General features: G+C 33.2%; 1 protein-coding gene across 2 annotated transcripts; it reads right to left on the reverse strand.

Annotated features, from left to right (window-relative positions):
• Positions 1-727: 727 nt before the first annotated feature.
• On the reverse strand, positions 728-8,856 carry LOC137808559 (SUPPRESSOR OF ABI3-5). Of its 2 annotated transcripts, none has more exons than XM_068609726.1 (16): positions 8,655-8,856; positions 8,268-8,381; positions 8,011-8,051; positions 6,918-7,767; positions 6,759-6,830; positions 6,567-6,659; positions 6,409-6,488; positions 6,156-6,294; positions 5,887-5,974; positions 5,716-5,807; positions 5,523-5,591; positions 4,400-4,579; positions 3,623-3,794; positions 2,181-3,110; positions 1,415-1,593; positions 728-1,117 (listed from the first exon to the last, which is right to left on the reverse strand). In XM_068609726.1, exons 2-16 carry the CDS (start codon positions 8,313-8,315, stop codon positions 932-934), a joined length of 3,219 nt encoding a protein of 1,072 aa, XP_068465827.1. In that variant the 5' UTR covers positions 8,316-8,381; positions 8,655-8,856; the 3' UTR covers positions 728-931. The 2 variants fall into 2 exon arrangements, with proteins under 2 accessions (XP_068465827.1, XP_068465828.1); XM_068609727.1 differs by having other exon boundaries at positions 8,268-8,526; positions 8,655-8,828.
• Between the last annotated feature and the right edge of the window lie 5,665 nt (positions 8,857-14,521).

Raw genomic sequence — 14,521 nt, forward strand, 5'->3', positions numbered from 1 at the left:
AAACGTCCTTTTTTAACTGTACACTATGACTTGTAACTTTGAATAGACTTCAGTAACCTTTTAGTTCCTATATTAAAGGCCAAAAATCAAGTTCATCTTAGATTTTAAAAAGTTTAATTTAACCCCAATCTTTTTTTTTAAATTCAATGTAATAATTCTAGCTTTTTAAAAAAAATCAATATAATAACACATAATTCAATATACTCTACAAGCTGAGATAAATCTGTTTTAATAAAATCAATCTAATAAAAATCACATGAATCATTTTAAAACAATATAAAATTTGGGACCATATTGAAAATTTTAAAAATCTACTGAATTGGCTTTTGACCTTTTAATATTAGGATTAAAAATGTAACTAAGCCTTTAATATATTGATCCAGATAATAATTAATCATTTTCATCTTGTTCTGAATCCTGGATAAGCACTCAAATACTATCCGTCGTAATCTCCAACACAGAGTGTCGAAATTAACAAACATCAAATATCATTTTAATATGTTTCTTGGTGTAATACATGGTTACCAGCTAAAGCCATAGGGATTTGGCTTCTATAAAACATATATTTTAAGGGAATTTTATTTTTGAGCCAACACCTTAATGATCATTCATTTTTTTAAATCTTCCATAGCCCTGCAAGTAAAAGGCTTCTTAATAATAAAAAAGAAGTAAGAAAAACAGATTCAGTGGCAACCACACACAGGACAGCATCACTTGTATTCAAGTATAAAGGCAAAAGAAAAATGGACTGGCATTGCAATACTCTCGTCAGAGATCAACCAAAGCAAATATCATGCTACAATTTGGGCTAAATTTCAAAAATGAAATTCGAAATTGTGCTGGCAAACTAGTGTTTACAATAAGAATATTTAAAAAACAGCAAAGTAACAATATATTATCGAAGCTAAAACCTACTTTATGTGCTCAAACCTTAACTGTCTGACATCTCCCGAAACCTGGCAAGTGCTTTTTTATGAATAAGCATCTTGTAACTGTCACCTGCCTGCACCTCAAGGCTAGGATCCAACTTCTTCTGTTGACTCCCAAGTCCTGCCCTATGTTCTGTGGCTTGTGCCAGGACAGGCTCTATCATTCCACTTCCATCTTTTCCTAGTCCCTGTGCATCAAATAATCCATAATACAGGGAACACCCATAATATAGAAATGTTAGAATCCTTCACCAGATATGTTGAGAACCAAATTTCCAGGGGTATCCCATCCAATTCTTGAGGTCCAAACATTCTAAGAAAAGAAGGTATCTAAACTAGACGAAAATATTATCTAGGTCTAAGTATTAAATGTCCCTGAAAAGAGAGAATTTGAATACTGGAACTTATTCAAAATATAAACAAACAACCTGAATTAAAAAAAAAAAAAAAAAAAACTATGTAATGCAGAGGGAACGAAACGGTACCAATCCTTCCTGCCAGCCCATGTTGCGAAGCATCCTATTACCGACATTGTTTTCATCAATTGCTTTGTCTGCCGTAATCACCTCGAAGGTATCAATGTTGACATCTCCAACTACACGTCCACCACCAACCCCAGGAGGGAACGGCATTGTATCACCCTTCCTTGATGCAAAATCTCGGTCTTCAAGAATACATATGGTAGAAACAAATATTTTCTCAAAATGTCAATCCACATAGTAAGCTACCAGTTTACCTATTGTCTTGCAAACTTACTATTTGGTTATTTTAAACTTCTAAACATTACCTAATATTTGGTACTAAAGATCAACAACTTGCTACAACAAAACTTTAGAAGTACGTTTTGGCCAATGGAGTATTAAAATACAATACATAATTCTACTATATTTTAAAAATAAGAGAATTTACATGCACACAATTTTAATTTCCTAACCAGGAAAGTTTCTTCAATTTCCTCTATTATAAAAAAAAAGATTATTGCTCACACCTACTATCACCCCCAAATAGTAAATACAAATTCCCAAAATATATGTAGCACGTCAATGCCTTTCTTCACATCTAATGAAAAACTAATGCTTCCTCTACTCCCCGAGCCTTTTTCACCAGAGATACCAGGCAATGCTTTGAAATGAGTAACTAACAACTGGCAAGCAAACACTTTCTCTTCATCTCAGCAGTTTTTTTTTAATCAAAAGTACATCAACAAAAAAGTAATGAAACCGAAACCCATTATAAATTAAGTAGTCTTACTTGAATCTCCAATGTCAAGGTCAGCCAAATCATTTCCAACTGAAGATGACGAGCCATACAAACTCCTCCTCTCAGCAGCACGATCCCGGTAAGTTGACTGAGGTTGTTCCTTATGAGCTGAAGAAGGAAGAGGCATTTCCGAAAACCTTCTTCGGCCACTTCCAATTGTGGCAGATGGTGTATATGAACCCAGGGCAGATACATCGGTTCTAAAGGGAGTAGCAACTGCATGTGGATCAACATTTGCTGAAGATGAACTAAGCATAGATGATGCAACAGATGTAGAACCTGAATAAGTATCTGATTTAGCAACCCCTCTTCCTGAGCCCCTTATGACCCCCATCACAGTGCCTCCAATACTATTACTAACGGGCCGTGGCTGTGCCTGAGGATCAATAGCAGCAACCTGGGCAAGAGTTGTGTGGATTCCTGGATTTGAAGCATTAGAGTCCCTTACCATAGTCTCATTTTTTGACTTATTCTTAGCAGAATGCCCGGCAGAATATGACCTATCATCGACTGAAACAGAAGGCTGATTGTCTTCCAGAGCAACTCTAGTAGCCTGTCCTTCATGGCTCCTCTGCTTCCACATTGTCAATACATTGTTCATTTTTTTCTTGTTTGCCAGAATACTGCTCTTTGATGCGAGTTTTATTTCCTTTGATCTTTCTTTTTCTTTCTTCTCTGCAGCTAAAGCAGCTGTAGCTGCAGCCTGGACAGCATCTGCTAATGAAGCTGGCTTCTCAACTGATGTAACAGTAGTAGCTGGAGCAGAAATGACCTTTTTACTTCCAGTACCATCAGACGTTTTAGGAGGTTCGGACTCATTATTAGGTGCTTTATTCTGATTTTGATCAGTGCAAGGTATGTACTGCTGAGTTTGGTTGTCATATGAATACCAAATCCCATTATTACCATCATAGTAAAGACCTACACATAACAATAGTATAGAAGATCAAATAAAAAAAAAAAGGAATGCAACAATTTTTTACGAGTCTACTAGTGTTTCCAAGTCTTGATGCTGAAAAAAAGGCTAAGCCACACTTGCAAGCTCCATAAGCAACACTTCCCATAGCACAATACTAGTGAGTGTGTGTGTGTGTGTGAAACAGATGGAAACATACTAGGTAAATGGGAGATAACAAAATTTTGCAGCCTAATCCCGTCCAACAGAACTCAATTATACAAGAAAAGGAGAAAAGGTAAATACAGGAAAAGAAACAGCCCAAAAATTGACTAGCACACAGCACCAATAAAATGTAGTTGTTTTCACTTCAACATCCACGTTTTAAATAATCTCCAAACCTACTTTTGGCTAATTAGGAAAAGGGGGCCCATGATGGAAAAACGCTTGAGAATTACTTCCGAAGCAAACAAAGATGCTTTTGAGAAACTTTAAGATAATCATAGGCTTTTCTGACTAACTTAACCAAGATTCATACCAGTATTTCCATCATAGTAAAAACCAGAAGCAGCATCATAGTAATAACCCGATGCTTCATCCCAAACAAAGCCCGATTGTGGAGCACCAACTCCAGTGCCAGGTTGCTCTGGACCAGTAGATAGTTTGTCATCTGGATTATATTCTTTCGGAGCCCATCCTACTGAATCATACTGAAGATTGTCGAAAAGCAAAAATAAATAAATCAAATTTATGATAACTTGACAGCATATCAGAACTATAATAATGAAATACTGTAGTAAGAAATACAAAATATTAATGTGGAATATTCAAGGAGATCAAAAGCATGTCTTGCAGGATTCCCCTCCACAAGCAAGTCACAATAGACATACAGCAAAACACATGGGAAAATTTAATTACCTAGGAGCTGTACTGTACACCAAAATTAGGAACCAACTTAGAAAAGAAAAAAAAATATTAAAGCTTAATAAAATTAAAACTCACTATTTATTTTTCCCATTTAGTGATGCAAACCCTTCAGACATTTTACAAAACCAATTTTTAGTCTGGCCTAACATAACGAAATTAGAACTTACTGTTCATGTTTCCCAATTAGTGTTGCAAACCCTTCAGACATTATACAAAACCAATTTTTAGTCTGGTCTAACATTATTTAGGAACCAAAGATTTTTCACAACCTATGCGATACCTTTCTCTGTTAAGGCAGAATCACTATTATTCACCTTCAACAATACAGAGTGTCTTCAACCATGTATAAATAACTATACAAAATTCATGATATAGAAGAATAAAACACCTGTTGGGCAAATGTTGCAGCTTCAATAGCAGCAGCCGCAAGACTGCTTGATTGGGACGTTCCTGATGTTCCTGACCCAGGGCCCAGGATACTTTTTGCATATGCCACTCTTAGAATCTGCCCATTCTTTTCAAGCATAGTTCCATTTGTTGCCTCAAGAGCTTTGGTAGCGTCTTCCACCTAAACAAAAGTATTATGTCACATTAATATCTACCAAAACACCTATTAACAATTATCTTCTCTTTGTCAGTCTTCCTCCCTCTCCTTTTCATCTAGAAAACAACAAATGCCTAAAATGTAAAAATGAATGGTATCATTCGCAAAGGACTCCAAGATGAAACACAGACAGGTTAGCTATTACTAAATATAAACAAATATAATTGTACAAACTTGGTTGAACTACTACTTAACCACTTATTCAACAAGATATTGTTACATCGGAGCTTATTTTGATAAACTTTGAGCTAGAAGCTTATTCACAAACTTATTCAATAAGCACTTATTGATAAACTTTGAAAAAGTTTCTAAAAACAAGATAAACAGAACTTGTTCTGATAAGCCTTTTGGAGGATAAGTCCAATGAAACCTTTATCTATAACACTCAAAGAATTTATTAGACAACAAAATCCAATAAACCCTAAACCCTATAAGCTTATTCACAAACTTATTCATAAGCACTTATTGATAAACTTTGAAAAAGTTTCTAAAAACAAGATAAACAGAACTTGTTCTGATAAGCCTTTCGGAGGATAAGTCCAGTGAAACCTTTATCTATAACACTCAAAGAATTTATTAGACAACAAAATCCAATGAACACTTCAAACAAATAATTCATTTCAATCAACGAAACCAACAAAGTCCCGCAAAACAAGGTATACATGCACTCACTCCAGACCATTTTACAGATACACTAGATGATATTTAAGAAGAAGATATCATTAAATGATGTAAACTAATGGCCATGTAACTGTGTAATGACATTCTGAATGCACACAGTAAGTTCTTATTAATCATTGCGTTGTGTGACAGTATTAATCTTTAAACACCAGGAAGACAGCGAAAGAGAGACCAATACAAAAGTATGCAACAATAATTGCTCAATTATTAAATGAGTGGTACCTACCGAATAAAAGTGCACAAATGCAAATCCCCTTGAGACATGAGTGAACTTATCTCTCACTAGACGCAGATCCTGTAACAGACAATAACTCTCCTTAGCATATAAATGGCAAAATAAACAACAGCGAACCTGCCCCTCCAACGAATAAAAATAGTCACAGGATTGATTAACTAGCACAAGGATTTAGTAATCAAACCTTAATTGGAGCATGTTTGGAAAACTCATAGCGGAGCATTTCCTCATCAGCATTTTCATCCAATCCTCGGACAACCAAAACATGAGTTGGACCTGATTGCAGATATACTTACTAATTACAGAGCATCAATAAAACAACAATCTCCGGAACAGGAATTATACAAATACTTACCAGCTTCCAAACCTTTTTTTCCAGAAGCTGCTGAATTTGATAATGAAATATCTGCTGCAGGAGCATCGTCAGTTCGGGGCTCATTACACTGCAGTAAGAAAATAGCACTGAACCAATTTAATGTCTGCACATATGTACCCATACTCATACCACGATTGAAAATGGGTGGCTACTCTAAATTAATTATCCAAAAAGCATTAAACATGCAGAAAATCTACAATTCAAAAATAGTAACAAGATACAAAAATTATGCAGAAAAGATTATGAACCTGATAGCAGGATGTCCGGCGTGCAAAATTTATGTAGCCACATACAGTGCACATCCAATCAGATGGAACCGTAATGCTCTTATAATTATGACCTGATTTCATAGCTCCATCTGGACCAGGACCTCCTGTTGGCTTACTACTGCAATAAAATATAGCTCAAAATGTTAACATAGATCAGATTATTGTAATTAACAGCATCCAGATATAACTTAAAAGTACAAACAATTGGCAAAGCCCTAAAAAAGAAAAATACCTATATTCAAAGAAAAGCTTTCTGCCATCGACAACAAGACCATCGTCTCCTAGTTTGTCCATCATTGCTTGTGCAGCTCCCTAATCCATAATAATTTTACTCAATATAACATTCATGAAATCATGATATATAAATTAGAAAATAAAGATGATAAATACCACAGAAGGAAAATCTATAAATGCAAATCCACGAGAGACGCCAGAATTTCTCTCCTTTATAACACGAACGTGACGAAGGGGCCCCCATTCCGCCTAAAAATCATATAAACAATGATACCAAAAGGTAAAAAAAAATCAAAATCTACCATAGTAACTGATGAAGCTCAACAAAATAAATTAAGTATGACATACAAGGATTTGGTATAGATCTTCATCGGTTGTCTTCTGCGAAAGACCTTTCACAACAACGGTTGCAGATGGGGCCTATAAAAACAGCTTTTACTTCAAATTTTCCAACAGTAATAAGATGATCACTGAAAATATAAAAGGAAAACACTATTTAGCACGCACCACAGAATAATGTTCCCGCTGTCGTTTATCATCACGATCCCTACGTCTTTCACTCTTATCATATCGACTCTCAGTATAGCTACCTTCCCTATAACTTCTACCATGGCTTCGACCTCGAGGGGACCTCGATCTTGGATGGTCATCATATCCACGAGACTGAGATCGGGAATGAGAATGCGAGTGAGAATGGGAACGGGATCGAGAACGTGAACGCGAACCACGAGAATGTGATCGTGAGCGTGAGCGCTCGTGCCTCCTACTACTACGAGGACTCAGATCTCCTTCCCGACTATGACCTCTCTTATCACGTTCCCGATCACGTGATTCACGTCGCCTCCAATTACTGTCTCTTCTACTACCTCTTTCATAATCAGAATCATAACTATGCCGACCATGATCATAATCCCTGTCATGGCTATCCTCCCTACGATGATGAGAGGAAGCCCTGGACTTGTAGTCATAATCTTCATAGGCATAATCATCACGTTCATGTCCTACAAATCTGGCAGGCTTATCATATCCTCGGTCACCATAGTTTTCAATGCCGGTATAGCCATCCCGAAACCTTTCAAATTCTGGGTAGGTGTCAATCTCACGATCCCTGAAACCATCTATCTGATTATATGATTCATGATAGGGCCTCTGAAAACGTCTAGATTCTCTGTCAAGTGGGTAATCTTCATCATAACCTCTTCGTTTGGATTGACTCCAGTGGCCAACAGGAGGTGGTCCTGGCGGGAGGTAGGCATCCCTGTCCAAAATGTCAGGGTGGAAATTATTTCTCTGATAAACTGGATCCCTTGGATACCTTTCATCTAGAAACCTTCTCTCATCATAGGAACCACCAACCCTGCCAAAAATATAGGGTAAAATGGGAGGAAAGAAAAGCTAAAATTCGACATTGCACGACAATATAACTAGATTAACATTTTGCATAACAAAACACAAAAGCATATCTCAATTATACAATCATGATATACATACCACACCACCAACAAATTGGAAAACAAATCCTCAAAGACACAATTTTTTACCCACAGGTTTCATATTACCGTAGTGGTGATGATGATAAGCATGAAGCAGTTGCACTCACCGGAAGTTGGGCTCGTGGACGGCGCCGTATCCCTCAAGAGCCTGTGGATTCAAGAGAATAAGCTATGTCAGGAACAAATAATCAATGGTGGGACGAGGGTTAGGCAAATGGAGTCCATATCTGACTGCCCCCACAGCTAGCTTTCTTTCACAATTTCTCCGATAAAAAATCAGATTGAAACCCTAATAGTAGTTTCTTTGAATAATGATCCCCATATTCCATATAGGTGAATTATTTAAGGAGGAAACCACAATTACGCTGTTATTATCCCAGCCTTGATGCAGAGCATAGCGACCAGGATCCATTTCTTGCCAAGCCCACCGTTCCTCTCTCAAGCAATATTGTCTCAAAGTCAATACCTTTCTCTCTCCCTGTAATATATGCACAAACAGATTCAGTTATCCACCATGAACCAACAACCTTTACCACCTCCTGGGCCCTCTCCTCCAATCCAACAATTACCGTCTTCCAAGTCCTCGCTTTATCGACACATCATGAAACCCATCACCTCTATGACTATTTTCGCAATTAATCAAACATTCCAACATTTATAAATAATCAAAAATTCATGAATCCACAATCATAAAAAAATTCCTATCGATCATCGTCGAAAAAACAAATAACGCGACGGTTAGGGTTTTTACCGATGATTATGGCGGATCTGGGGTTTTGGCGGCGCGCAGATTGCAGAAGGAAAATACGAAAAATGTGAGCACTTGAATTGGATTATGGGTGGAAGAAGAATGAGGAAGTAAGAATAGTGGCAGAGCGAGACTCTTTCTGTGAGTTACATCGATGAATGAATGAACCAAGGTTTCATCTCAAAATCCACCACGACCAATTTATAATTTATAATTAATAATTAATAATTAATTCTTAAATATTATTTATTTATTTATTTTACATTTCTGAATATTGTAAAACCATGGATGGGATATTCTTAAACCACGTGTTTATCTCACCTCAATCACCACTACTGCGTGTCTCGCGCATTCACTATTGTAAAATCGAATCTTCCTAATTACAATGTTACCCAATTTTGTTAATTAAGGAATTCAATTATTATTAGATAAAAAATTAGTTTAAATATTTTTCTCATGTACACCATCAGTTTTTTTTTTATCTTTTAAATTTTAAATTAATCTTTTAATATCCCGCAAGGACTAAAACTTTTTTTTTTCTTCTTTCTTCTTCATTAATATTAGTTCACTAATTAATTTGGTTTCTCCTCTTAACTCTCCTCTTTCTTTAAATTTCTCACTCAATTTCACATCGATTTCAAAATCATATTCCATTATTTTCAATTAGACTATATTTCAATTTAAACTGAGTATTTCTTCTTTTTTTACTAAAAATCTCTAAAAAGTATTTCTATCAATAATTGAGTTAAATATTTGATAGATTAGTTAAGAAAAATAATTATCTCAATTAATTTGATTATTAATTAAATTTTGCTATTTTTAATATGCTTGATTAATAATGTGTGATATTTTTAATATTTTCTAATTCTAAGTAGTCATTATTGATTAAATATATGATATTTTGAATATTTTCTAATTTTATGTAGTCATTGATAAGAAAAGTTATCTCAAATTTTGTTTAAAATGGAAATTATGGATATTAATATGTCTTTAATTTTGAACTTAAAATCTTTTGAAAGGGTTCAAAATGAGTGTCTTTAATCAATTTGAATAATCTATAATTTTTTAAGTTTGTACCGAATATGTATTATCACCCATTTTTTTTAAGGAAATATAATGGGTTGTTCATGTTGGTTTTGGATTCACGTAAATACTAATAAAATACACAAAACAGTTTACATAGCAATTTATCAGAATAAGGGAAGAGAGATTCACATATAGAGTTTAACCAAGAGTTACACTCAGTTCTCCAGATTACACCATACAAAAAATGTTGATCTTGAACCCTTTAAGAACACACAACACTATTGAACAACACCATAATTTTCAGAAACTCCAGTTGAAACTATTTTACACCACAATACATAATTGAAAGAAAGAAATAGAATACATATTGGCTTTACAAAGCTATAAAACTATAGAACAAAAAACCTAGATTCCTACTTTACACACAAGCAATGATTCAAGACTCCAAGAATGATTAAAAAAGCTTTTTGACCTTCAATTGAAAACGATTTTATCAAAACTCTCTTCTTCTTTTGAAATGATCATAAAATAGTCTTTATATAGACTTTAAAAAGAGGTTAAAATAGCTTGATCATTAATTGAAATCTGTTAAAAGCATTTAAAAACAGTTTGGAAATCATAAGAGAATTTTGTTAAAACACTTTATTGATTTTTCAAACAAACTTATTGATTATTTTTCTGTTATAAAACTGAACATGAAAAGTCAATTCATTTATCAAAATAATTGACTATTTTTGTTTTACAAAAAAGACATAAGAAAACAAATAAATTTTAAAATATTTTAAGAACTCTAAGTGTAATTCAGTTGGTTGTCGCAATAAATTAACCTGTTGAAAAACTTGTTGTAGTCATCAGACTTTGAGCTGAAACTTTTTCAGCTGATTTAAAACACGAAACAACTAACTAAAATTAACTAAGATTTGAAAAACAAAACTTTCAAAAGAGGTTTCAAATCATATGAACTTTGACCATAACTATGTGCAAATTAACAACTCAAAATCTACCTAACTACACACACAACAACATATTCTTTAAGTATTCAAGTTGGATTCGGAAATCATCAAAGCAACATTATTCAACAACTTATTCCCGTGTTCATTTTAGATTGGCCTCGGGATAAGTTTGATTATATCCTTCAATATCTTCCTTTGGTAGTTGGCAAGTACTACTACTTTTAACACCACTTGTTTGAGTGGTCTCTTTTGCTTTGAACTCTTTCAGCCATCAAACCATTTCTTTTTTTTGATAAATCCATTTGTCTTTTTTTTAGAAATAAATTTACCATGAATCAATAACTGTAAGTAGGAAAACATATAAGTAAATACCTATAAAAACTTTTTGGGTTATATCATCTTTGTGTTTGATATTGGGAATCATAGGATTGAGAATCCAATATAAAGGAAATCCTTCCAACATTAAGGGATTATGCTAAAGAGCTAGAAGTTTTACTAATATTCCTTCAAAATGTTTGTAGGAGGAAAGGAAAAGGGTTAGCAACCCTATGTCATTGACACCGTTTTAGGATGCCCATAATGTTCTTTTAGAAGTTTTATATTTGAAAAAAGAAGAAAGACATGTTGGGGGAAGGAGGAATATTAAAATGTGTACAACGAATTTGGAAGGCTTTGATAAAGGCTCAACTATTATGATGAAGTTGTGTAGAGGCCACAATTAGCATGGTCAATCGACTTTGTCCAAGGCGGTGATAAAAAGTTGGATATCGAGTTTAAAAAATAAAATATCATAAAAGAAGTAAAATATACCTCATAGATTGGCTTGTATATCTTTACAAACTAGATCATCTAAGGTACAATATTATAATGTTATATCTTTTTCATTTTCAGACCAAGACAATGTTTGGGTTCCCCTAAGTTGTTTAAGATATTTAAGACAAGTATAACGAGAGGTTTCATGGAGGATTTATGCTTTGCCTTAAGGATAGATCTCACTATATGTCACTATATTGAAAGCTTAAAAAGAGAAAGATACAAAACTAATTAAAAAGCAACCCAAAATTTTCAAAACATTCATCACAATTTGTAAAGGGAAGAACACACTGAAAATCCTGGAACCCAAGATATTCAAACCCATAAACCCTAAAAGTGCTTAGTGAAATATGTAGAAACTGAAACAATCACAACACATTCAACTTTGAACAACAAACACATGCATGTTCAAAATGCTTATTATATAAATTTAGAACGAGAAAAATGTAAGGGACATGGATTTTGAAAACATACCGAAGAATGTGATACAAGTTTGAAAGAAGATGAATGATAATGATGGTGATAAAAGAAGGGGAAACGTTTTGGTGGAGAACACAACATCTTAATATTTAAGAAAGATAGAGAGTTATGAGTTTATGTGACTATTCAAGAACTGGGGTGACTGTTTGACAAACGAGATTAATACATGTGGTTTTTTCAGTTGGGTAAAACGAAGCGCTTTGAATAAGCTTCTAAAGTATTATTAAGAAGGTGAAAAGGTTGAAGTCATGAGTTGGGCATTTCACCGTGATTGATCAATCCTTATAGTTCCTACATATATCTAATCAAAGATAACACAATGATATAGCTAGTGTCTACACCATTAGACTCGACAATGGAGGGCAAGTGTACTTGTATATATTCCCATCCCCTTTTTTAAGGGAAATATAACTGACTAGTCCAATTGTTTTTTTAGCTACATGAATTGTTAATAGAGATTCAAAGAAACAAGCTAGGATTTTAGACAGAAATCTTTGAATATTTAAGTGCAAAGGTTATAAAAATTAAGAAATGTATAATGCTAGTTAAGATCTAAATAACTAAATCACTAATAAAGGAATGAATAATGAGTTATAAAATGCATATTCCACTACAAATGGGGGTATTGGATGTTTTAGCTAGAAACCTCAAGAATTATCATACCGAGGGTCTTTTGGTTAAAACAAGACTAAAATTGTGTTTTAAACTTGTTTGAATTGTCATTTTGGCAAATGAGCATATATTTATTTACACTTAATAGTTTTAATCATAGATTATTGAACTATAATAATAAATAAATTCGTTGTTTTAATTAATATTTATATAATTGGATTTATTTGGGCATTAACTATTATTTTTGGTAATTTTGTGTTTTTGGGTAAATGATATGAAGTTGTCTACCTTTGTGAATGAGCCAAATATGCAAAAATCCAAGTTGTTTATTTGAATCAAAACAGAAAACAAATTTTGAGGAGAAGAAAGAGAAAATAAAAGCTACAAAGTGGAGACAGTTTACAAAATCTAAATTGTAATATTTTCCCCAAGATCCTTATAGCAGAAAAGCCTATAAAAGGACACAAACATCAACGAGAAAAGGGAGAGCTTCATAGGGTTTTCATAGTTTATTTTCTTATTAGTAATTTTTTTGTTTTGCCTCCGCATGGAAGGCTAAATCTTTTTGGTTGATTCCTTTGTAATTTCCCATTGAGTTATGAGGTTTTGTTCAATAAAAGTTTCGATTTTTAAGTCTCTATAGCAGTTGTTTTTATTGTCTAATCTTCTGGAAAACTAGTTTTTGTGAGAGGTTGTACTTGAACGCATGATTGAGAGTCTTCCTTGTCTTAAACTTTGGTTTCTTAGTTAGTTCACATCGTTCTAATTAATTTCTTGGGCGCATGATTTAAGAGAGAGGAGGTAAGCATTCCCATGGAGTATACGCATGGAACAAAGTGGGTATTGATTAAACCAGTAGACGCATGTTCAATCTCTGTTGGAGGATTGAGAAAAAATTAATCTTTAGAGAACCTATGAAGAATTCAATGGTGGAAGAACTTAGGGATCAACTTCTTTTATTTTCTATTTCAAATTCTTTTATATTTTATGCATAATTATCTTAATCTCTTTTATTATTATTGTTATTACTAACTTTTCATTACTTGTAGATAGATTTTGAATTCGGTTAACTGAATCACTATTGGATTCGTTGGGAGACGACTTGGGGTTATCTGACCACAATTATACTATCATCTCTCTAGTGTTGAACAAGTTAATCATATTATTTTGACAGCAAAACGACAACTATCATAGGAGTTTTAAATTCTATACATAAATTGTTGTTTTCTATATATCTTGCTTAACATTGAGTTGTCGTTTGAATAATGCTCAAACACGACTTTCATCATTTAATGTAAAGGACTATTAGTTGAGTGATAATTATCTTCATTAACTTAGTAGTAAAAGACTAAGAGAGTGAGATAGTGACTCTTCTTTCTACTATGGAAGTTTCTCGCTAAAGTGATAAAGACATGATTTTTTTTTTTTGAATCTCTTGTATTTATTTTTTTAAGATTTTACAATCATAGATTACTCGAGTGACATATTATAAATTATTATAATTCAAATAAAATTATAATTATTATAAATTTATAATGCAATATTTATTTATAACAAAGAGAACATATTAATTTTTTAAAAATATGTAATAATATATGCGGTGTTAAAATTAATTTTAAAATTGAATGGCAAAGACAAATTTAATTCAAAATCAAAATTAAAATTGTGTTAAAAATAATATATAAATAAAAATGTAATTTAGTTTAACAATATATAATTTTTTTTAAATAAAAGTTTTCATGTTGACATGCAACTTGACATCTCAGTTATGCTGACATCTCTGTAACAACATCATTTGTTATCACATGAAAAAAAATATTATTGAAAAAAAATACAAAAATATAGAAAAACTAGACCAAAACTCATATGTTAACAACAACGATACATAGGTAGAGTATATCTATTCATAAAGAATTCTAAGAATAGACTAGATTGTAGCCTATTGCACCAATAAAAAGATTGTTTATGAATAAATAAAATCATCCT

The sequence above is a fragment of the Phaseolus vulgaris genome, chromosome 3 (genome assembly GCF_000499845.2).
Source record: "Phaseolus vulgaris cultivar G19833 chromosome 3, P. vulgaris v2.0, whole genome shotgun sequence".
Classification (NCBI taxonomy): Eukaryota; Viridiplantae; Streptophyta; class Magnoliopsida; order Fabales; family Fabaceae; genus Phaseolus; species Phaseolus vulgaris.